Source organism: Pseudorasbora parva, chromosome 5 (assembly GCF_024679245.1).
Source record: "Pseudorasbora parva isolate DD20220531a chromosome 5, ASM2467924v1, whole genome shotgun sequence".
In the NCBI taxonomy this organism is placed as follows: Eukaryota; Metazoa; Chordata; class Actinopteri; order Cypriniformes; family Gobionidae; genus Pseudorasbora; species Pseudorasbora parva.
Genome location: NC_090176.1, coordinates 37,325,158 through 37,351,643, shown reverse-complemented (window position 1 = coordinate 37,351,643; position 26,486 = coordinate 37,325,158). Strand labels below are relative to the sequence as shown.

The 26,486-nt window shown below is 39.6% G+C and overlaps 2 protein-coding genes across 4 annotated transcripts; both read right to left on the bottom strand.

Moving 5' to 3' along the window:
* Window positions 1–366: 366 nt before the first annotated feature.
* On the bottom strand, window positions 367–24,146 carry jam2b (junctional adhesion molecule 2b). Its single transcript, XM_067445086.1, has 9 exons — window positions 24,042–24,146; window positions 4,388–4,453; window positions 4,187–4,297; window positions 3,635–3,784; window positions 2,928–3,115; window positions 2,680–2,788; window positions 1,286–1,540; window positions 1,163–1,193; window positions 367–1,045 (listed from the first exon to the last, which is right to left on the bottom strand). The coding sequence occupies exons 1-7, from the start codon at window positions 24,091–24,093 to the stop codon at window positions 1,335–1,337; spliced, it is 882 nt and encodes a 293-aa protein (XP_067301187.1). The 5' UTR covers window positions 24,094–24,146; the 3' UTR covers window positions 367–1,045; window positions 1,163–1,193; window positions 1,286–1,334.
* LOC137076140 (uncharacterized) lies at window positions 13,636–18,615 on the bottom strand. 3 transcript variants are annotated; one of them, XM_067445082.1, is made up of 6 exons: window positions 18,527–18,615; window positions 17,572–17,664; window positions 16,494–16,562; window positions 15,412–15,582; window positions 15,141–15,276; window positions 13,636–14,323 (listed from the first exon to the last, which is right to left on the bottom strand). In XM_067445082.1, exons 1-6 carry the CDS (start codon window positions 18,593–18,595, stop codon window positions 14,094–14,096), a joined length of 768 nt encoding a protein of 255 aa, XP_067301183.1. In that variant the 5' UTR covers window positions 18,596–18,615; the 3' UTR covers window positions 13,636–14,093. The 3 variants fall into 3 exon arrangements, with proteins under 3 accessions (XP_067301183.1, XP_067301184.1, XP_067301185.1); XM_067445083.1 differs by lacking the exon at window positions 16,494–16,562; XM_067445084.1 differs by lacking the exon at window positions 17,572–17,664 and having other exon boundaries at window positions 18,527–18,596.
* Window positions 24,147–26,486: the final 2,340 nt, after the last annotated feature.

The following is a 26,486-nucleotide window of genomic DNA, read 5'->3' as shown; positions in this document are numbered from 1 at the left end:
AAATACTCTAAGCCAAACAGTTAAAAAAAAAAAAACTCAAACACATTGTTCACATAGTTCACTGTCTGAAGATGTTGAAGGGATGGTGTAGTGTTCTCTATGGTGGATTGTTCGGTTATCACTATGCATGTGTGGGGGAAAGTGTTTGATTGGTTAAGTCTGCTTCTGTTTATTAAAAGAGAAGTGAGTAGATCCTTTTATTGTTCCAAGCCAGTATGTTTCTCTTGTGGAACAAAAGAAGGTATTCTGAGAAATGTTTTTTTGTCCATGATGATCACGAATTTGATCATGATGTTCTCTCTCTCTCTCTCTCTCTCTCTCTCTCTCTCTCTCTCTCTCTCTCTCTCTCTCTCTCTCTCTCTCTCTCTCTCTCTCTCTCTCTCTCTCTCTCTCTCTCTCTCTCTCTCTCTCTCTCTCTCTCTCTCTCTCTCTCTCATATTGAGAAATACCCCTGTAGTATCATCAGACAACTGATGACACTTACTGAACTATGAAAAAAGCAAGGCGACTGATTAAAATTCTACTGAACATTAACTGGATGATGAATAATAGCCTTTAGAGACATCCTGAGACAAATCAAGCTTGTTTCCGCTCAAATCAAGTAGACCATCACATTTGTATTTGAGCCTTTCTGCTCAGTGACTTGGTGATTGAAACCATTTTCTTCAACCTGCATAGGTCAACTATAGTATGAAATAGTGCAACATTTGTACAGTATATAAACACGAGGTTGTCGAAAGTCAAACTAATATGAGACAATTACAATAATGCACAGTGTCTAAAATAAATGAACACTTAAATTAAACAGAATCCAACAAAAAAAAGTTGTAGCTTGTTCAGCTGTAACCAGACCTCACCACCAGAGGGTGTGTTTCCTGCTCTTTTAGCCCATAAGCGCAAACTAGAGATATAGAGGCGTATTTTATGTAATATTCCATTCTCTAAGCTTTGACGTCACTTTACTTCACTTCTGTCAGCATGGTACAGTCCAAAATGTGCGCACATTTCAAAGCACAAAGGATTGTGTATGTTTGTAGTGTCTCGGCTGAGGAGAGAGATGAACATTGAGATGAAAACCAGCCATTATTATGAAGAAAAGCCTATACAGTGCCATTACTTTACCATTTGACTAGTGAGTTATAATAGGAAACTTAAAACTTACATCTGTTGGATGGTTGCAGCTGGTCTTTGTTCTGATAAAAAGTGAAGAGAAGTAACAGCTTTGTTTCAAATGGTCTTATTTGTATAGGTTAGAGTGCATTTAAAAGTACTGTAAAAGACTTACCTTTGTTTTGTCTCTCCTTTACTTTCTGTTGGTAAATGCAAGACTTTTGTTAATAGATGAAGACAAGACACGGTTCACAAACAGGTATAGTAAGTATCCCAACAGCCCATAAATGATTTTGAATGAAGTAGCACTCACTGCGGCAGCATCGGCAGCACCCTCGTCTGCAGCACAGACAGATGGTCACACAGCACGAGAGAAGCAACAGGAACGCTCCCACTTCTAACACTATAACTATTGTCATGTTGAGTTCAACTGCAACACATGTCAAACAGATATTCAAATGAGTCATGTGCACTTTTTTACACCACTGTGTCTTTGCTGGGGTAAAATGATCCCAAACTCTGCTGTTAAAAAAAAAAACTTAACATTGTGACATATGATTACAAATTAAATAAAATGTACATTTTAATTTTAAAATATTTTTATTCATGTGAATTACTCCAATCTTTAATATACTGATTTGGTGCTTAAGAGTTCTTATTACCAATGTTAAAAACCATTTTTGTGGAAACTGATACATTGTTTTTTAGAATTCTTCTATTTCAGGATAAATAGAATATGTATTTAAAACAGCAATCTTATGCAACATTAGATGTCTTTACTGTCACTTTTGATCAATTTAGTTAATCGTTGCTGAATAAAAGTATTAATTCCTTTGCAAAAAAATGTCATACTGACCAAAACTCTTGAAAGGTTGTGTAGATGCAAGGCAAAAGTACAAGTCTAGTCTAGTTTGTGGTATACAGAAGGGGATTTTAGTTTTTCCTGGGTTTTAATAAGCACAGAGAAACTTGAAGGGAAAACAAGAGGTTCATTTTTGAAATACATTTATTTTATGTTAAGTATACTACAAATTACATTAATTAATTGATATAAATACCCTGCAATGGTACCTGTGGTATACTAAACTGGTATATTTAACGTCTGCGTTAATTTAATGTATAAATTAAAAAAATATACTTAAGTATATTTTTGCTAAAGGGGAACTATTGCAAGTATACTTTAGGTGCACTTTAAATATCTTGAATACGCCAGTGATCAGACTATTCTAACTAATTGTGTGATTAAAACACATTTTAAGCTTAATATTAAGAAATGTTCATTGTGCAATAAAGAAGTGCTGCAAATAAAGTTTATATATAATATATCAGTAAGTCTCAAGCGATATGTCAGTAAATGTTAAGGGATTTATACTTAGTTTGTATAAAATAAATGTATTTTAAATACATTTTGGTATAGATTTTCACTAGACCCCCAAACGAAAATAGTATAAGTCAACATAAAATTCCCTCTTTGTACATTTCACTCTTTTAACAATATTTCAAAAGATCAAGTAAAATTGATTTCTCATTATGTGTGCTCTTTAATTGACCAAATTGTACTTATCTTACATTCAGTTATCTTCATATGCTGGCCTGCACAACTTTTGGGTGCCCCCACTCCATTGGAGGCCTCACATCGATACTGACCCTCATCAGATTTTGATACTGTCTTGAATTTCTGCACAAAAGCAAAGGAAAAGAAACAGTATATAAATCATACCATGTAATGAATGCATCAAAAACAAACTATAATCAGTGTTTGTTAGCCGTCAAGGGAAAGGGCATGAGATGGAAAGAGATTACAGCAATACACCAACCAGAGTCCCTGTTTTGGGGTCCAGGGTGTAGTTGATTTCAGGGGGCTTGCCAGTGTTAAGTGGTTTGTTGTCTTTGTACCAGCTGTAGGTAGCAGCAGGAACACTGATTTTGTCTTTACAGTGCAGCTCTGCAGAAAATCCTTTCATGACTGTTTCTGGGACCTCACATGACGGCGCATGTGGCGGCACTGTCCATGTAAGAAAGATCATACTGCTCATTGATAGAAAGGTTATGTTTATGAATACACTCTTGAAGATAAAAGTTCTGTACACTCTCAGAAAAAAGGCACAGTGCTGTCTCTGGGGCGTTACCCTAAGGTACAAAAGTGAAAAGGTACATCTTTGTAAACCCCTAAATGGTACATATTAGTACCATGAAGGGTACATATCAGTACTTTAGGAGTGCGTAGTACCTTAAAGGTACACAAGTAGTTCCTTTTTGGTTTTGTACCTTAGGGTACCGCCATGTACCTTTTTTTCTGACAGTGTATGGTTTAAAAAGGTTCTTCAGACTTTGAAAAAACTGTTATTTTAAGAACTGTTTAAAGCTTTTTTAAGGAACCAAAAATGGTTCTTCTATGGCAACGCTGTGAAAACACTTTTTGGAACCTTTATTTTTAAGAGTGTATTATCATTAACTGCACATGTAAATAATGAAAATAAGAGTTCAAGATTAAATAATAAAAAAGTAAAAAATGAATTCCCACCAAGCACATTGAGGGTGACGGTGACCTCCCCCAGCTTGATTTTGTCTTGCCGGGCTGTGACTTCACAATGATACACTCCTGAGTCTTTCTGTGTAACACCACGGAGGGTCATTGTCGCCCCGTAGATGGACGCACGGCCCTTATATGAACCTGGTAATGGTAAGAGTAAGTCAGAACAGTCTGAAGAAAAAATATATGTGAATGAAAGTACTGCAGAACATGTTTCCTGAAACACACATTATTAAGGATGCCATATGGATTTTTGCAACACAGATTTCGAGAAGGGTTTAGCATTGAACAAAAGAAGCTGTTTGGTTTTAAAGTGACTTGTGTGCTTACTGGCGATGGACCTATTTTGCTCGTAAAATCTTGCAGAGATTGTGCTGATGTGACCGCACCAAACAGAATGTCATTTGATGCCACAAGCAGCGTGAATGACACACTTTCCCTTTTAAAAGATTTCATAAAATACTTCAACTAAAGCCGTATACAAATAAGAGAGATATTGGACATATTTAGGGAATTATTGGAATGTGCAAAACAACAACACACCTGTAAAATCGCCATCAAAATAAACATATGAAACATCTTTTCCTCTCTTCTTCCATTCAACACGTGGGTTTGTTTCTTTCTCTGTTCTGAACTCACAGGAAAGGACAGCATCTTTTGGAAAGAACAGATAAAGTATCAAATATAGTCTGAAAAAATATTTTAAACACGTCCAGATTATTATCTGAAGACTAAGGAACTTACTTGTGTTTTCATGTACTTCCACTTTTGCTTTGCTTGTTGTCACAGTAACGGGATCAGAACTAGGAACTGGTGGAGAGAAAAGATACAAACACTTTAATGTTGCAACACTCCCACAGCATTTTTATAACAGCAGACTTAGTTTGTAGAAGAAGAAGAAAATAATCCACATAAACTATGAAAGACTTTGAGAATCATTATATGTTTGCCCCATAAAGTTTTCGTTTTTTCTGAGGATGAATTGAAATTATGCCACTTAAAAATAGAGGTTATTATTGGCCTTGGTTCCATAACCATCTATAGGACAATAAATATAGGCCAATCTCAAACTTACCATTCTTGAGTAAAATCCTTGAAAAAGTTGTGGCTTAACAATTGAGATCATATTTAAATGCTAACAGCCTTTTTGAACCTTTTCAGTCAGGTTTTCACACGTCACATAGCACTGAAACTGCTCTTCTTCGTGTGGCTAATGATATTCTTCTATCTGTAGACTCAGGGTTAATAAACATCTTGATTCTTCTGGATCTAAGCTCTGCATTCGACACAGTCTGCCATTAAATACTCATTTCTCGTCTTTCTGATATCGGCATCACTGGTTCTGTTCTTTCCTGACTCATCTCCTACATCAGCAACAGAAAATATTACATCACCATACAGGGCTATAAATCTGTCATTGCTCCGCTTTCACAGGGTGTTCCTCAGGGCTCAGTTCTTAATCCACTAATGTTTATCATTTATATACCCACTTGGCCACATCATACATAGGCATGGACTTAAATTTCATTGCTATGCTGATGACATACAAATTTACCTCACCACCAACTCTGATAGGCCATCTTTGCCTGACTCACTCACTGCAAAATTATGGAATTCGCTTCCTCTATATTGCGTAATTTACCATCACTTTCTACCTTCAAGACCCAGCTTAAGACTTATCTATTCAATTTGTATTTTGAATAATGTGGCTAAAGAAGAACTTGTCTTGTGTATGTAAGTATGCTAATGTAATTTTGTGAAAATGTATTGTCTAATACTATGTAAAGCGACCTTGAGCTTTGGAAAGGCACTATATAAAACTTCCACTTTCTTCCATTTTCCACTTTCCACTTTCTTCCACTTCCATTTTCTTCTTCCATGAAGAACTTTTAAAATCCATGAAATGTTCTTTATAGTGGGACATTTTCTTTATATTATTCATTAAATGTTCTTCACATTAAGAAAAAAAAGGTTATTTTAAGAACTGATCACTAAAAGGTTCTCAGGGAAACCAAAAAGAGTTCTTGCTGTGAAAAAAGGGAAAGAAAATTGGAGTGATTTTAGTGTATTTTTAAGTTTGATGCACCTTTTTTGCATAAAACTAAAAATGCTACTGTAAAAACCTGTTCATTGCTTAACGGTACATTGGCTTAGCCGACTATGGAGAAAAGCGTTTTCTTATAACTTTACAGTAAAATTCAAGGTACATTTTTTGTAAGTAAAACAAGTCGTAATTGTGTGTGGGTGGGGGGGGGGGGGGGGTCTGTATGTGTCTCTGTACACATATCATATTTGATAGTTATTCATTAAAATAACTGTTTCTTCTTAGTTTTATCTGTTTTTATTGCTTAATGGACCTGAGCAGTTATTAATTTATGTTAACCAAAGATTAATAAATACTGTAACAAATGTATGGCTCATTGTTAAAGTTAGTTAAGGCATTAACTGTTTATTAAGGGGTCCCAATTTGGAAGTGTTACAAGGTTTCTATATTATGCCCTTAAGAAATACATCATTATTTTTTTGTAAAATATTTAAGTAAATAATATGAATAAAGTAAAGACAAGTTAAAACACCCTAAAGTTTTCCCTCAAATGTGAAACTTCATAACACTCACTCCCGGCTCTGGTGGTGCCAGGAACAGGGATGTGTAGGAATTTACGTAATGGATGGATGTTCTGACACTGGCTGTGGATAGTGGGGGGTGGCAGACTAAACCAGGCCTGATAACCTCAACACACTGAAAAACATGCACTTCTGGGGAAAGTGAGGGAAAATACTTTCCTTTTATCTGTGAAGTTCCCTTTCTATAGCCCAATGGATGTACAGTAGAAAATAACTGATTTTCATGTGAAACGAGAGGAGAGAAAGGTGTGGCGGGTCATTTTACCTAGAGATACAAAGACGTACTGTGCTGCTGTAACTTAAAACCCCTTCAGCTGGAAAAGGACTAGAGTAAAAATCACAGCCCACCTCATGAGGTATTTAACAACCCTAGCACATAGTTGCATAATATCTGAAAGTTATCAGAATAAAGCCAATGCTGTGAAAGTCAGCTTTAACCTAACATTTTATAACTTAATTTATCATTCTTTTAATATCTATGTTACATAATATGTAAAACATATATTTAGATCTCTAGACTGGGTGGGATCGTGCATTTCTCATGGTATGCCGGAATACCATAATCTCCATGATAATGACCAGTACACAAGGAGTCAGCCAAAGGGCATCAGCCATGAAAGGCTCCCTGCCACATCAGAGTGAAGTTCAGATCTGGACAGCTTCTTCACAGATATTTTATCACCTTCAGGATCTCATGTGTTCAAATGCTGTTTAAGAAGTTTGTGTAAACACGGTGTCTTACAAGACCCCCACCCATTCTATCCAGACCCTCAAAGCATCCATCTCTCTTTGAAAAAGTTGTGTTTTCATGTTTTATGGGGACATTCCATAGACATAATGAGTTTACACTCTACCTAAATCACACACACACACACACACACACACACACACACACACACACATACTTGTTTTTGTGCATTGTGGGGATCACCTGTCAGAATGCTACATAGTGAGGACCACCCTTTCCTATGATCCTACAGACCTAAAAAAAATTAATTGACAAAAACTAAAAAGCCTGTTTAAAAGTATCACTTCAGATTTTAGATATTTCACTAAAAAAATTATAAACCTGACACAGTGGTCACTTGTGGGGACATTTCAGGTATTGAGTATATCTGGGGTCCAGCAAACACACAACCCGTCTTTATTCAGTGTGGGGACCGAACTCACACACCAAACGCCAGTCTTTAGTCAGTGTGGGGACCGAACTCACACACCAAACGCCAGTCTTTATTCAGTGTGGGGACCGAACTCACACACCAAACGCCAGTCTTTATTCAGTATGGGGACCGAACTCACACACCAAACGCCAGTCTTTATTCAGTGTCGGGACCGAACTCACACACCAAACGCCAGTCTTTATTCAGTGTCGGGACCGAACTCACACACCAAACGCCAGTCTTTATTCAGTGTGGGGACCGAACTCACACACCAAACACCAGTCTTTAGTCACTGTGGGGACTGAACTCACACACCAAACGCCAGTCTTTATTCAGTGTGGGGACCGAACTCACACACCAAACACCAGTCTTTAGTCACTGTGGGGACTGAACTCACACACCAAACACCAGTCTTTATTCAGTGTGGGGACCGAACTCACACACCAAACACCAGTCTTTAGTCACTGTGGGGACTGAACTCACACACCAAACACCAGTCTTTATTCAGTGTGGGGACCGAACTCACACACCAAACACCAGTCTTTAGTCACTGTGGGGACCGAACTCACACACCAAACGCCAGTCTTTATTCAGTGTGGGGACCGAACTCACACACACCAAACGCCAGTCTTTATTCAGTGTGGGGACCGAACTCACACACACTGAACGCCAATCTTTAGTCACTGTGGGGACCGAACTCACACACCAAACGCCAGTCTTTATTCAGTGTTGGGACCAAACTCACACACACCAAACGCCAGTCTTTATTCAGTGTGGGGACCGAACTCACACACCAAACACCAGTCTTTAGTCAGTGTGGGGACCGAACTCACACACCAAACGCCAGTCTTTATTCAGTGTGGGGACCGAACTCACACACCAAACACCAGTCTTTAGTCACTGTGGGGACCGAACTCACACACCAAACGCCAGTCTTTAGTCAGTGTGGGGACCGAACTCACACACCAAACGCCAGCCTTTAGTCACTGTGGGGACCGAACTCACACACCAAACACCCGTCTTTGGTCACTGTGGGGACCAACTCACACACCAAACGCCAGTCTTTAGTCAGTGTGGGGACCGAACTCACACACCAAACGCCAGTCTTTAGTCAGTGTGGGGACCGAACTCACACACCAAACGCCAGTCTTTAGTCAGTGTGGGGACCAACTCACACACCAAACGCCAGTCTTTAGTCAGTGTGGGGACCGAACTCACACACCAAACGCCAGTCTTTAGTCAGTGTGGGGACCGAACTCACACATCAAACGCCAGTCTTTAGTCAGTGTGGGGACCGAACTCACACACCAAGCACCCGTCTTTGGTCACTGTGGGGACCAAACTCACACACCAAACACCCGTCTTTAGTCAGTGTGGGGACCGAACTCACACACCAAACACCAGTCTTTAGTCAGTGTGGGGACCGAACTCACACACCAAACGCCAGTCTTTAGTCAGTGTGAGGACCGAACTCACACACCAAACGCCAGTCTTTAGTCAGTGTGGGGACCGAACTCGCACACCAAACATCCGTCTTTAGTCAGTGTGGGGACCGAACTCACACACCAAACACCAGTCTTTAGTCAGTGTGGGGACCAAACTCACACACCAAACACCAGTCTTTAGTCAGTGTGGGGACCGAACTCACACACCAAACACCAGTCTTTAGTCAGTGTGGGAACCAAACTCACACACCAAACACCCGTCTTTAGTCAGTGTGGAGACCGAACTCACACACCAAACACCAGTCTTTAGTCAGTGTGGGGACTGAACTCACACACCAAACGCCAGTCTTTGGTCACTGTGGGGACCGAACTCACACACCAAACACCAGTCTTTAGTCAGTGTGGGGACCAAACTCACACACCAAACACCAGTCTTTAGTCAGTGTGGGGACCGAACTCACACACCAAACACCAGTCTTTAGTCAGTGTGGGAACCAAACTCACACACCAAACACCCGTCTTTAGTCAGTGTGGGGACCGAACTCACACACCAAACACCAGTCTTTGGTCAGTGTGGGGACCGAACTCACACAACAAACGCCAGTCTTTAGTCAGTGTGGGGACCGAACTCACACACCAAACACCCGCCTTTGGTCACTGTGGGGACCGAACTCACACACCAAACACCCGCCTTTGGTCACTGTGGGGACCGAACTCACACACCAAACACCAGTCTTTAGTCAGTGTGGGGACTAAACTCACACACCAAACACCAGTCTTTAGTCAGTGTGGGGACTAAACTCACACACCAAACACCCGTCTTTGGTCACTGTGGGGACTAAACTCACACACCAAACACCCGTCTTTGGTCACTGTGGGGACTGAACTCACACACCAAACACCCGTCTTTGGTCACTGTGGGGACTAAACTCACACACCAAACACCAGTCTTTAGTCAGTGTGGGGACTAAACTCACACACCAAACACCAGTCTTTAGTCAGTGTGGGGACTAAACTCACACACCAAACACCCGTCTTTGGTCACTGTGGGGACTAAACTCACACACCAAACACCAGTCTTTAGTCACTGTGGGGACTAAACTCACACACCAAACACCCGTCTTTGGTCACTGTGGGGACTAAACTCACACACCAAACACCCGTCTTTGGTCACTGTGGGGACTAAACTCACACACCAAACACCCGTCTTTGGTCACTGTGGGGACCGAACTCACACACCAAACTCCAGTCTTTGGTCACTGTGGGGACCAAACTCACACACCAAACGCCAGTCTTTAGTCAGTGTGGGGACCGAACTCACACACCAAACACCAGTCTTTAGTCAGTGTGGGGACCGAACTCACACACCAAACGCCAGTCTTTAGTCAGTGTGTGGACCGAACTCACACACCAAACACCCGTCTTTGGTCACTGTGGGGACCGAACTCACACACCAAACACCCGTCTTTAGTCAGTGTGGGGACCAAACTCACACACCAAACACCAGTCTTTGGTCACTGTGGGGACTGAACTCACACACCAAACGCCAGTCTATGGTCACTGTGGGGACTGAACTCACACACCAAACGCCAGTCTTTGGTCACTGTGGGGACTGAACTCACACACCAAACGCCAGTCTTTGGTCATTGTGGGGACCGAACTCACACACCAAACACCAGTCTTAATTCAGTGTGGGGACCGAACTCACACACCAAACGCCAGTCTTTAGTCACTGTGGGGACTGAACTCACACACCAAACGCCAGTCTTTAGTCACTGTGGGGACTGAACTCACACACCAAACGCCAGTCTTTAGTCAGTGTGGGGACCGAACTCACACACCAAACGCCAGTCTTTATTCAGTGTGGGGACCGAACTCACACACCAAACACCAGTCTTTAGTCACTGTGGGGACCGAACTCACACACCAAACGCCAGTCTTTAGTCAGTGTGGGGACTGAACTCACACACCAAACGCCAGTCTTTAGTCACTGTGGGGACCGAACTCACACACCAAACGCCAGTCTTTAGTCAGTGTGGGGACCGAACTCACACACCAAACGCCAGTCTTTAGTCACTGTGGGGACCAAACTCACACACCAAACGCCAGTCTTTAGTCAGTGTGGGGACCGAACTCACACACCAAACGCCAGTCTTTGGTCAGTGTGGGGACCGAACTCACACACCAAACGCCAGTCTTTATTCAGTGTGGGGACCGAACTCACACACCAAACACCAGTCTTTAGTCACTGTGGGGACCGAACTCACACACCAAACGCCAGTCTTTAGTCAGTGTGGGGACCGAACTCACACACCAAACGCCAGTCTTTAGTCACTGTGGGGACTGAACTCACACACCAAACGCCAGTCTTTAGTCAGTGTGGGGACCGAACTCACACACCAAACGCCAGTCTTTAGTCAGTGTGGGGACCGAACTCACACACCAAACGCCAGTCTTTAGTCAGTGTGGGGACGGAACTCACACACCAAACACCAGTCTTTAGTCAGTGTGGGGACCGAACTCACACACCAAACGCCAGTCTTTAGTCAGTGTGGGGACCGAACTCACACACCAAACGCCAGTCTTTAGTCAGTGTGGGGACGGAACTCACACACCAAACGCCAGTCTTTAGTCAGTGTGGGGACCGAACTCACACACCAAACGCCAGTCTTTAGTCAGTGTGGGGACCGAACTCACACACCAAACGCCAGTCTTTAGTCAGTGTGGGAACCGAACTCACACACCAAACACCAGTCTTTAGTCAGTGTGGGGACCGAACTCACACACCAAACACCCGTCTTTGGTCACTGTGGGGACCGAACTCACACACCAAACACCAGTCTTTAGTCAGTGTGGGGACTGAACTCACACACCAAACACCAGTCTTTAGTCAGTGTGGGGACCGAACTCACACACCAAACACCCGTCTTTGGTCACTGTGGGGACCAAACTCACACACCAAACGCCAGTCTTTAGTCAGTGTGGGGACCGAACTCACACACCAAACACCAGTCTTTGGTCACTGTGGGGACCAAACTCACACACCAAACACCCGTCTTTGGTCACTGTGGGGACCAAACTCACACACCAAACACCCGTCTTTAGTCAGTGTGGGGACCAAACTCACACACCAAACGCCAGTCTTTGGTCACTGTGGGGACTGAACTCACACACCAAACGCCAGTCTTTGGTCACTGTGGGGACTGAACTCACACACCAAACACCAGTCTTTAGTCACTGTGGGGACCGAACTCACACACCAAACACCCGTCTTTGGTCACTGTGGGGACTGAACTCACACACCAAACGCCAGTCTTTGGTCACTGTGGGGACTGAACTCACACACCAAACGCCAGTCTTTAGTCACTGTGGGGACTGAACTCACACACCAAACGCCAGTCTTTGGTCATTGTGGGGACCGAACTCACACACCAAACGCCAGTCTTTATTCAGTGTGGGGACCGAACTCACACACCAAACACCAGTCTTTAGTCACTGTGGGGACCGAACTCACACACCAAACGCCAGTCTTTAGTCAGTGTGGGGACCGAACTCACACACCAAACGCCAGTCTTTAGTCACTGTGGGGACCGAACTCACACACCAAACACCAGTCTTTAGTCACTGTGGGGACTGAACTCACACACCAAACGCCAGTCTTTAGTCAGTGTGGGGACCGAACTCACACACCAAACGCCAGTCTTTAGTCAGTGTGGGGACCGAACTCACACACCAAACGCCAGTCTTTAGTCAGTGTGGGGACGGAACTCACACACCAAACACCAGTCTTTAGTCAGTGTGGGGACCGAACTCACACACCAAACGCCAGTCTTTAGTCAGTGTGGGGACCGAACTCACACACCAAACGCCAGTCTTTAGTCAGTGTGGGGACGGAACTCACACACCAAACGCCAGTCTTTAGTCAGTGTGGGGACCGAACTCACACACCAAACGCCAGTCTTTAGTCAGTGTGGGGACCGAACTCACACACCAAACGCCAGTCTTTAGTCAGTGTGGGAACCGAACTCACACACCAAACACCAGTCTTTAGTCAGTGTGGGGACCGAACTCACACACCAAACACCCGTCTTTGGTCACTGTGGGGACCGAACTCACACACCAAACACCAGTCTTTAGTCAGTGTGGGGACTGAACTCACACACCAAACACCAGTCTTTAGTCAGTGTGGGGACCGAACTCACACACCAAACACCCGTCTTTGGTCACTGTGGGGACCAAACTCACACACCAAACGCCAGTCTTTAGTCAGTGTGGGGACCGAACTCACACACCAAACACCAGTCTTTGGTCACTGTGGGGACCAAACTCACACACCAAACACCCGTCTTTGGTCACTGTGGGGACCAAACTCACACACCAAACACCCGTCTTTAGTCAGTGTGGGGACCAAACTCACACACCAAACGCCAGTCTTTGGTCACTGTGGGGACTGAACTCACACACCAAACGCCAGTCTTTGGTCACTGTGGGGACTGAACTCACACACCAAACACCAGTCTTTAGTCACTGTGGGGACCGAACTCACACACCAAACACCCGTCTTTGGTCACTGTGGGGACTGAACTCACACACCAAACGCCAGTCTTTGGTCACTGTGGGGACTGAACTCACACACCAAACGCCAGTCTTTAGTCACTGTGGGGACCAAACTCACACACCAAACACCCGTCTTTGGTCACTGTGGGGACCGGACTCACACACCAAACACCCGAACTCACACACAAAAGACAATCTGCAGTACTTTAGACAAAACAGGAGCTCTAATTTGCTCCATGCTTTAATTGATTTTGTAGATGTTTGTTTTATATGTATAAACAACATTGTTAGTACTTTTCAAGGTTGAGTAAAAAAATTTGTAATACAGTATATGACATTTTCAAAACTCATAACATTAGTACGTCACCATAGCCAAGTCAAGAATCATTAGCTTAAAACATTCATGAAGATGTTCACAGTAAACACTATACGAGTTTAAAAAAATTATGAATTACTAAAACCCTTCATGACCAACACTGCATTCTCAAGTAACTTTAGCATTAAAGTCTACCATGCCTGCGTTTATAGAAGAAAAAAAATTATACATTTGAAGCAGATAAGGATTATACAATAATATGGAACTGATGGTCTATTTAGTTATAACCATGTGACTATGGACGCTTGTTTTAAAGCTATAAAAGCTTGTTTCTACCAATGAACAATTTAATCTGCCAGTGTGCCAATTAATGTGTCAGATCTTTTCTGTTTAGAGCGGAGATTTTTGATGTAAAATTTAAGTGTTGACCACTCTCTATTTTTAAGTGCAAGTTCCGCCTCTTTACACCTCATGCAGTCCGCCTTTCCTGGAATTTTGCGGTTGTTAATAAACCTCATCATATGCGCCTCCACAGCCTGTATCTCATGTTTGTTCCAGTCCGTCTTCTTAACGTAACCTGTGGGGGGAACACATTAGCATTTTACTCATGAGAAGCACTTGCATCAACAATGCATCAACCAGTGGTTTTATTTCACTGAGTGGTACAGTTCAGTACAGTACGGTTGGGTAACCCTGATCAGGCTTGTGTTTTCACTGCCAATAGTACCCTTACTTGGTAGGCGGGGTGTATGCTGGAAAGCACGACATTTTTGTTAATGTCAGTTTTAATGAACAATAATATCCATTATAAAAGGTATAAGTACAAAGTATAAGAGTCTTATATAAGAAGAAATAAATAAAGCATGCAAAGATTTCAGTCAAAGTATGCTACAAAATCAGCGGTGTGCTATCGTAAAAATCAAAATAAATATATAAAGTTAAACATCATTTGTGCTCAGTCAAAACGTCATGACCAGGAACAAATAGATTCATGAGACCACAAATGCATGTTAAAGGGTTAGTTCACCCAAAAATGAAATGTCATTAACTCCTCTCCCTAATGTCGTTCCACACCCGTTCATCTTCACACACAGTTTAAGATATTTTATATTTAGTCCGAGAGCGTATGCAAGTGTATGCACACTATACTGTCCATGTCCAGAAAGGGAATAAAAACATCATCATCTTTATTCAGCATCGTCTTCTCTTCCGCGTTCTTCAAAAAAAGATTCAAACGGTCATGAATCAGTGAATCGATCAATGATTCGAACAAAAACTACGACTTTATTCAGCATAAATAAAAATATCACTGCTGCTTTGAGTACTGAACTTTTTGATTCTGTTCACAGCTGAACTGCTCCGGACTGGCAAAATCTGTAACTTTTCTTCTTTACCTTTTGGTGAAGCAGTAAAGCTCATGCCACTATTTGATGTGTAACTCTCTGATGTGTCAGGAATGTACTCTTCCTCACTGACAGATAACTCATCTTCACTCGATCCATCTGAGTACTCAGCAATCTTCCATCTAGCCTTGAAAGACAATGACCATTCAGTTAATTTTATCCTCTATCATAGGCTATTCTCTATTCTGTTCTGTTCTGTTCTGTTCTGATCTGTTCTGTTCTGTTCTGTTCTGTTCAAGCTATTCAAGTAGTTAACACTTACTCTGGTGTTTTTCGCTCTTTTGGATGTTGTGGTACAAGCGGAATGTTGTTCACTAATTGCAAATGGTGCACGATTCCTTCTGATGTCATTTTGAATGTCTGTATGGTCATCATCACTGTTTACACTGGAATTTTCAAAGAGATCATCCGAATCATCACGAATCACGGATCTCTAAAAACAAAAACATCACAATGACAAGTTTTAAATGATCTAAAAAAAGTATGTTTCTCATATAATGAAAAAGAACTGTTGCCTTTTTTACACTTTAAAATGAATGTGTAAAATCTGTATCTTTTAAGTCAACATTTGTTAAACGCTCTATCCATGTCTATCAATTTAAAGGGATAGTTCCCTCAAAAATGAAAATTCTATCATTAACATTACTCATCCTCATGTTGTTCCAAACCCATAAGACCCTTATTCATCTTCAGAAAACAGACTGAAATAATGTTGATGAAATCTGAACTTTTGCCTGTCATTCTAACTCCAGATGGAGAGAAAGAAAGCACTTGGATATCACCAAAAATATCTTGTGGCCAAGAATGTCTTATGGGTGTGAAACGACATGAGGGTGAGCAATTAATTAAAATTAAAAATTTTGGGTGAACTATCCCTTTAACAAAACAGGTCGTGAACCATTACCAAACAATATTAAAAACAAACAATATAGTAACCAAGCACCTTAAGACTATTCTAGTGAAATTAGAAATTATACACCTCTGATTATAACTTAATATTGCACTGAAATTGTATTAGACAATTGTAGATTGTACATCAGAATTATACAGTTAGTTATTAATTGGATTTTTAGCTGTGTTGTATTTTATGCACAATAAACGACTGGAGAATTCCCATGTCACTAGATGAATTTTAATTGAGACCAATCAAAATAAACCGCATATGTACGAAATTGTTGAATTATTCACAATAGCAACTTGCATTTAGAAAACATATTTTAAGGTGGTCCAAAATACTTTTATTTGTCCTTTTAAATGTACTTCACATTATTCAGCTAAAAATAATGCAATTTCGGTATGAGAAGATAAAAACAAATGGAAGTAAATAAAATTAAATAAAAATACCTTTTTATAAGAATTCATATTTTTAGAACACACAACGCCATCGTCGCTGTCTGAGTAATCAACCAAAGGCTGTTAAGAACAAAAAAGAAATAAAAATATGAAAATGAAGTGGAAAAAAGAAAATCTCTGTCAGACAAAGACACTGAGGCACAGACAGAAAAAGAGGCACAGACAGATAAAGAGGCACAGACAGATAAAGAGGCACAGACAGATGAAGAGGCACAGACAGAGACAGACAGATAAAGAGGCACAGACATATATAGAGGCACAGACATATATAGAGGCACAGACAGATAAAGAGGCACAGACAGATGAAGAGGCACAGACAGATAAAGAGGCACAGACAGATAAAGAGGCACAGACAGATGAAGAGGCACAGACAGAGACAGACAGATAAAGAGGCACAGACAGATAAAGAGGCACAGACAGAGACAGACAGATAAAGAGGCACAGACAGATAAAGAGGCACAGACAGAGACAGACAGATAAAGAGGCACAGACAGATAAAGAGGCAGAGACAGACAGATAAAGAGGCACAGACAGATAAAGAGGCACAGACACAGACAGACAGATAAAGAGGCACAGACAGAGACAGACAGATAAAGAGGCACAGACAGATAAAGAGGCACAGACAGATATAGAGGCACAGACACAGACAGACAGATAAAGAGGCACAGACAGATAAAGAGGCACAGACTGAGACAGACAGATAAAGAGGCACAGACAGATAAAGAGGCACAGACAGATAAAGAGGCACAGACAGAGACAGACAGATAAAGAGGCACAGACAGATAAAGAGGCACAGACATATATAGAGGCACAGACAGATAAAGAGGCACAGACAGATAAAGAGGCACAGACAGATATAGAGGCACAGACAGATAAAGAGGCACAGACAGATAAAGAGGCACAGACAGATAAAGAGGCACAGACACAGACAGACAGATATGGAGGCACAGACAGATAAAGAGGCACAGACAGATAAAGAGGCACAGACAGATAAAGAGGCACAGACAGAGACAGACAGATAAAGAGGCACAGACAGACAAAGAGGCACAGAGATAATAAATACACATACCTCAGCTGTGAATCGTGAAGTGCTTGCAGTAGTTACAGAATCCTCAGAGCAGTTCTCTATGGCTGTCATGTTGTCATCATCCTTGCATGGAGGCTGTAATAAAGTTATATAAAAAATAGTTACAAGTCTTTACTTATTAGACAAGGTCCCCACCATGCCAAACCTGTGAAGTGTGTGTACCAAAGGGTTTGAATGGCTTTCCTAAAACTAAAGGACCCCACAATGCACATTACACTGGAAACAGTGTGTAAGACTTTCCCATGTCAAAACCAAATATAAGAAATTAATAGACAGACAGATAAAGAGGCACAGACAGATAAAGAGGCACAGACAGATATAGAGGCACAGACAGATAAAGAGGCACAGACAGATATAGAGGCACAGACAGATAAAGAGGCACAGACACAGACAGACAGATAAAGAGGCGCAGACAGATAAAGAGGCACAGACAGAGACAGACAGATAAAGAGGCACAGACAGATAAAGAGGCACAGACACAGACAGACAGATAAAGAGGCACAGACAGATAAAGAGGCACAGACACAGACAGACAGATAAAGAGGCACAGACAGATAAAGAGGCACAGACACAGACAGACAGATAAAGAGGCACAGACAGAGACAGACAGATAAAGAGGCACAGACAGAGACAGACAGATAAAGAGGCACAGACAGATAAAGAGGCACAGACAGATAAAGAGGCACAGACAGATATAGAGGCACAGACAGATAAAGAGGCACAGACACAGACAGACAGATAAAGAGGCACAGACAGAGACAGACAGATAAAGAGGCACAGACAGATAAAGAGGCACAGACAGATAAAGAGGCACAGACAGATAAAGAGGCACAGACACAGACAGACAGATAAAGAGGCACAGACAGATATAGAGGCACAGACAGATATAGAGGCACAGACAGATAAAGAGGCACAGACAGATAATAAATACACATACCTCAACTGTGATTCGTGAAGTGCTTGCAGTAGTTACAGAATCCTCAGAGCAGTTCTCTATGGCTGTCATGTTGTCATCATCCTTGCATGGAGGCTGTAATATAGTTATATAAAAAATAGTTACAAGTCTTTACTTATTAGACAAGGTCCCCACCATGCCAAACCTGTGAAGTGTGTGTACCAAAGGGATTGAATGGCTTTCCTAAAACTAAAGGACCCCACAATGCACATTACACTGGAAACAGTGTGTAAGACTTTCCCATGTCAAAACCAAATATAAGAAATTAATAGACAGACAGATAAAGAGGCACAGACATATATAGAGGCACAGACAGATAAAGAGGCACAGACATATATAGAGGCACAGACATATATAGAGGCACAGACAGATATAGAGGCACAGACAGATATAGACAGATAAAGAGGCACAGACAGATATAGACAGATAAAGAGGCACAGACACAGACAGACAGATAAAGAGGCACAGACAGATATAGACAGATAAAGAGGCACAGACACAGACAGACAGATAAAGAGGCACAGACAGATATAGACAGATAAAGAGGCACAGACAGATAAAGAGGCACAGACACAGACAGACAGATAAAGAGGCACAGACAGAGACAGACAGATAAAGAGGCACAGACAGATAAAGAGGCACAGACAGACAGATAAAGAGGCACAGACAGATAATAAATACACATACCTCAGCTGTGAATCGTGAAGTGCTTGCAGTAGTTACAGAATCCTCAGAGCAGTTCTCTATGGCTGTCATGTTGTCATCATCCTTGCATGGAGGCTGTAATAAAGTTATATAAAAAATAGTTACAAGTCTTTACTTATTAGACAAGGTCCCCACCATGCCAAACCTGGGAAGTGTGTGTACCAAAGAGTTTGAATGGCTTTCCTAAAACTAAAGGACCCCACAATGCACATTACACTGGAAACAGTGTGTAAGACTTTCCCATGTCAAAACCAAATATAAGAAATTAATAGACAGACAGATTAAGAGGCACAGACAGATAAAGAGGCACAGACACAGACAGACAGATAAAGAGGCACAGACAGATAAAGAGGCACAGACAGATAAAGAGGCACAGACACAGACAGACAGATAAAGAGGCACAGACAGATAAAGGCACAGACAGAGACAGACAGATAAAGAGGCACAGACAGATAAAGAGGCACAGACACAGACAGATAAAGAGGCACAGACAGATAAAGAGGCACAGACAGATAAAGAGGCACAGACACAGACAGACAGATAAAGAGGCACAGACAGAGACAGACAGATAAAGAGGCACAGACACAGACAGACAGATAAAGAGGCACAGACAGATAAAGAGGCACAGACACAGACAGACAGATAAAGAGGCACAGACAGATAAAGAGGCACAGACAGATAATAAATACACATACCTCAACTGTGATTCGTGAAGTGCTTGCAGTAGTTACAGAATCCTCAGAGCAGTTCTCTATGGCTGTCATGTTGTCATCATCCTTGCATGGAGGCTGTAATAAAGTTATATAAAAAATAGTTACAAGTCTTTACTTATTAGACAAGGTCCCCACCATGCCAAACCTGTGAAGTGTGTGTACCAAAGAGTTTGAATGGCTTTCCTAAAACTAAAGGACCCCACAATGCACATTACACTGGAAACAGTGTGTAAGACTTTCCCATGTCAAAACCAAATATAAGAAATTAATAGACAGACAGATAAAGAGGCACAGACAGATAAAGAGGCACAGACACAGACAGACAGATAAAGAGGCACAGACAGATAAAGAGGCACAGACAGATAAAGAGGCACAGACACAGACAGACAGATAAAGAGGCACAGACAGATAAAGAGGCACAGACAGATAATAAATACACATACCTCAGCTGTGAATCGTGAAGTGCTTGCAGTAGTTACAGAATCCTCAGAGCAGTTCTCTATGGCTGTCATGTTGTCATCATCCTTGCATGGAGGCTGTAATAAAGTTATATAAAAAATAGTTACAAGTCTTTACTTATTAGACAAGGTCCCCACCATGCCAAACCTGTGAAGTGTGTGTACCAAAGGGTTTGAATGGCTTACATAAGGGGTGTCATGATTCCATGATTACATTAAGGAGTACTTGATTTAAAAAAATATATGATTACTTGTTTAACTGTTGATTAACTGGCAAAATACCCAAAGTGATGCATTCTATGGATGAGAATCCATGAAACGCATTAAACCGCTTTTCTACGGCTGCACTATGCATTTAAACCTTTTTAAACTCTTACTTTAGCAAAGTGCTATTGTGAATTCACTAAGTCCACTATTCCATTAAATAAAAGATAAATTAAATTAAACCTTCACTAACACAGGACAATATATTATCTTACTAAATATTCTGTTCATTGAAGTTTGCATGTTTTGACGGCCACATATTCTTGTTCAGGTAGTGACAGTAGCCGTAGCAATTCTGTTGTACAGAATTGGCCAAATGTTAATGATCAAGACATTAACATTTCAACATTCAACATTTGAATTAATTGTTGTTTAGTCAGTATTTTTTAAATATTACATATTTTGACATTTTTGTTTAATAAAACCATACAACTTGAACAATAATTTCAAACTTGAAAACCATAAAACAATGCTTTGATACTTGATTTGAACCAAAATTATTATTGCTTCATTGCTATTATATATGTATTTTAAGCAATTTTAAAGGCTTTTATTCCCTCACATACATTTATCACCACAAAAAAAAAAAAAAAATTATTGTAGTGGTGTCATTGCATCACCTGTTAACAATGACATACCCGCATAGAAACGTCATAAATTTTATATATATGCAATGACACCACTACAATGGCTAAAATTTCTTATTTGAATTAGAATTTCTTTGGTTTCAAACATAGTTGGAAACATTTGGGATAATGTATGGAGGTCAACAAAAATATAGAGCATTGTTCTAGTTGTTTATTTATATACTTTATCCATTTCCTCTACTGTACAAATGATAAAAGTTGTCAAATTTTGCCAAACCTTTCTCCAAGGCCAGTGACTTCCTCCATAGTCATATGCGAGTTCCTCTCCAGGAATGATATCTCTTGCAGCGAATAGGCACAAACAAGGTTTTCCCTCAACGATAATCCTTTTCATTGTACAATTTGGGTTTATGTGATCATCATATATAAGGCGGCCAAGGGAGCCATCCTCATGAGTAGCATCAATGCTTCAGGAAAGAAAAAATAATAATTTTGTCTAATAAACCACAGCAAGACAAATTTGAATGTGAACAAAATGAAAGTAACTTTTTTACTGTAAATTTTAAAGTGTATTCATTAAACAAACAAACAAACAAAAAACAAAACACCCTACCTCCACTTCTTGTTCTGCCAGATGAAGTCAAACATAAAAAAAAAGTGTCATGATTGGCCCCTCTTCTTTGTTCAGCTTCAATTAAGGTGATCGTTTCTCCCCTATATTCGACAATCAAAATCTCCTTTAATAAAAGGAATTAAGGCAAACACTCCAAAACCTGAAAAAAGGGGGGAGTGGGAGAGAGAGAGAGAGACAATTGAATTCCTTCCAGACATGTAACTAATACATTTATGGTAAGTAAAATGTAAACAACTTTTAAGCTTTGTAATAGTTTAAGTTAAACTGTTTTAACTTAAGTTAAACTGTTTAACCAATGTATTCAACATGCTTTCACAACGCATGCTTATTTCTTTCATTAATTTACAGATACTATCACAAAGAGCAATTTAAACTGCTGAAAGAAACAATATTCTTTATATTCCAATGGACCCAAATTCCATAAAATAATCATGGTTACTTATTTAGTATTTTTAAACCACTTAAATCATAGTTAAAACATATGTTATTAATCATAGTTAAAACATATGTTATTAACTTTATATTTAACACTCATGTTACCAATAAGAAACGAGTCCTGCTAGCAATACTAGGCTCTGCTATATCATCATGGTAACAAAAATAAGAAATAGCAGATTCATAATTAATTGGTGGAAGATTTCCTATTCATGGCCATGATATATATTTATATTTCCCGGGCCATGTTGGGAGCGCCGTACTTCTAATCACAATCCAGTCACAACAACAAAGTTCTTTACAAACCTAACAGTTACCTTTATAATCGTTTATGTGTTTGGCCTCCAGTACGTCGGTCTTGTCGATGCAACAGAGAACATGATCTTCCGCTTCTTTTAATGGTTTTATTCTTCTCGGGTCTCATTTCAACAGGCCGTCTCTCGTCGTTCCTCTGGTTCCAGTGATTCAGTGATGTCACGCGGTCTCACAATCTCCCAACACGCCGCAGTTTATAACACTTATAATACGCAGTAACATGCACATGTAAACACTTCAAATTGTATAACGATGTGAAGTTTTAATTTATCAATAGTTCATTCGACACATTCAATATTATGATTCTGATAAAAAAAACGTTAACGTTAATTAATCTCATTAGAAAACTCCATTGCATCAACATTCTTAAAAATAATTCGAATTTGTGATGTTTATTTATTGAATTATGTAATTTAATATTTACAAGTAGGTTAATTACCTGTACGAATGTACTTTCCCCGTTGGCAGACACTGTTTAAAGAGTTTTTTGTCGTTTAATTAAGCGATTCGCGCATGAGCAGTTGAAAAAATGTGTACCTTCATGTATTACGTCATATCTGTGTGCATAGGTGCAGTTCCGCGACCAGGCTACAGGGGCGCTGTAGAGCAGTGCAGCCACACACACTCATACACAAAAGTCCGGTTTTTGTTCATGGAGGGGATCATTAAAAAAAACTGCAGTAGGCATATCAGCACCGCCTCCTGAGCCGATTACAAGCAAAACATTGTGGGGACCGGCGATTTGGTCCCCACTATGTTTTTGGTCCCCACTATGTGAGTGTGCAAACGTGTTGAGGACCCCACTATGTAATAAAAACAAACACACACACACACACACACACACACACACACACACACACACACAATAATCACAAAGTAACTGGAACCAAATAATTTACAGACTGGTGGTTTAAAAATGATTAATGTCAAGACACAAATAAAATACGTTAAAATAACAAATTAACAATAAAATAAATAATCAGAAATGCATAAAATATCTCTATATTATTTGTAATCATTTTAAGCAATGTTTAATGCTCTTCTATCCAGTAGCAGTCAATGCTATTCACAGGTTTGACACTAAAAATAAAAAAGTCCAGAAGAAAGAAAATAGCCAATTCATTCATTCATTCATTCATTCATTCATTCATTCAAGAAATAAAACAAAATTAGTCGATATAATTATTAATAAGGCTAAATGTGCATTCAATGTATTAATGAAAGGTAGACTAGCCTATTATCTGCATTTTCCAATTCGCTCAGAGCCCACCATTTCAATTAGAATCAAACATTTCAACAACATTTCTTTTAAAACGTTTAAAACACGATATAAAGACTAAAGAGCGTCAGATATTGAGAAATACCAACATTATCAGTATTACTTACTGTAGAGCAGCATGACAAGAGCGGGAAAGGTAAGTATGTGTGTTGTGCTCATCTTCAGACTGTCCGGCTGGCGCAGGACCGCGTGGAGAGTCTGATGTTTCTCGATCCTCGAAGTTCTTCAAGATGGTTTGCGCGCTCTCGTCAGAAAGCTGCGCGATCACGGCGCAGATGCTCTGAGACATGTGTCGCCGCTTTGGATATGAGCAAATTATTTATACTACAACGTGAATATCGTATTTCTTATCTTTTTATCGCGTTTTTTTTATAGGTAAGCATTTAACCACTGTTTAAAAATAGAGATATTGTTTCTTCTGTAAAATACTATAAATTAAAACATCACTAAAAACTATAGGCTAGCTATAGGCCTATCGTTCCCACAATTTTCTACAATTTCATTAATTTTATAGTTATGAACTATCGTAAAATTAGGTTTTGTACAATGCACTGTAAAAAAAAAAAAAAAGGAAGAAAAAAAGGTTATTTTGTCTATAAAACGTGTAACTTTCAATTTATATATATATATATATATATATATATATATATATATATATATATATATATATATATATATATATATATATATATATATATATATGATATGGCTGTTTTAATAACATGAGTGAATTAGGTTTTTGGGTTAAAAACAACTAAAGCAAAGGGTCAGTTCAAGAGATTAAGATTCTAGTTCTAAACCCGATTTATCAGATTTACAATGGCAATTTTGTGGTTTAAAAAAAAAGTCCAGCAAGTTTAGCTTCATGCTTTATGAGCTTCCTTTTCAGATAATTGTTTGGCTTAATAGTTGATTTATCTGTCATAATTCTGTGAGCTATTAAGATAACATGAGAGAGATAATGTAGCTGCTTCGCACTGCTATTTATTGGGTTCAGAATTCATGAACAAGGATACATTGTTCATGCATGTGTTTGAGACCTCACACTCACTGTGAGGCTTTTATGAAACTTTTGACAGCTGCTTTATCCACAGTATTCCTTTCCTCAGTCTGACATGGCATTTGATATAGCCTTTCAACACCTGTCCATGTATCAGTTGTTGTGTCAAATCCACACATAAGCATGTTATTCACACATACACATGTGCACAGGAGAATACACTGTTATTAGTTAAACAGGAAAGAAAGAAAGAAAGAAAGAAAGAAAGAAAGAAAGAAAGAAAGAAAGAAAGAAAGAAAGAAAGAAAGAAAGAAAGAAAGAAAGAAAGAAGCATCTAATAAACTGTAAGTGATCTGTTGGTACTCTGAACCTCAAATCAAAAGTTTACAAGAAAAACAAACAATAATAAAATATGATGAGATGTTATTTAGATAAAAAAAAATAAGCACGTGGTGGCGATAGCTATTGTACTTTCAGACACACGTGACAATAAAAAGGTCATAAATGTCTTTAAGAAGCACTGATTTGATCTCACAGCACTAAGAGAAGCACAGGTGAAGAGTCAATACAGACCAGCAAAATCAACACTGGTGAGAGGCATCTTCTGTAGCCTATATTTCTTAAGTATGAACTTTCCTTCTTTCTTTCTTTCTTTCTTTCTTTCTTTCTTTCTTTCTTTCTTTCTTTCTTTCTTTCTTTCTTTCTTTCTTTCTTTCTTTCTTTCTTTCTTTCTTTCTTTCTTTCTTTTTTACTTATACTTGCAGGGATTTTGTTTAAAATAATTCAAATAAACTGTGTTAATCTGTAATGTTATCCTCTAATCCTTAAATGTTGGTGGTGTAATTTATGTATTTCAGTGATGTTAACTTAAAGGTACACTATGTAACTTTGTTCAAAATTAACACAATCCCTGTAAAATCCAACAGTGTTTCTTACTAAGACTTTTTAGTAAACTTTACAATTTAGTTTTAAACTTTTAAATGTTAAACTTTAAAACAATTTAGTAATCTGAACTATTTGCATGCTATAATCTTTTAACTTTTTAAACTTTTTTTATGGCATAAACTTTTAATTGGGTTGATATAATCTGTCTATATTTGTGACAATATCTTACAATTGACCATGGAGTCACACACAGACTTCAACATTCACCGAGCAGAACACAACAATAAGAGCTTTACCATTTTATTTGCTGTTGTTACTCGGGTTTACTGCCACAATGCATTCTGGGAGTATAATTCCTCAGATCAAAGTTGACCAAACCTAACTGGTTTAAGTAAGAGCAACTTGATGCTTACTTAGGTGCATTCAATGTTAGTTTAATTACAAAAATGAACTTTACTTGAAGAAAATGTGGAAACCAATTGCGCAGTTTTTTAAGTCGCCATAGCTGAAAATGACAGATTAAAAATATGTTGAGAAAAACAGTATTTGAGATGTTTACAGAACATAACACTGTAAGTTAAATGGAATAACTCAAGTAATCTGACTATTAAATCTTGAGTAGTAAATAACTATGTTAACCAGAATTGGCATTAAACTAACTTGATAT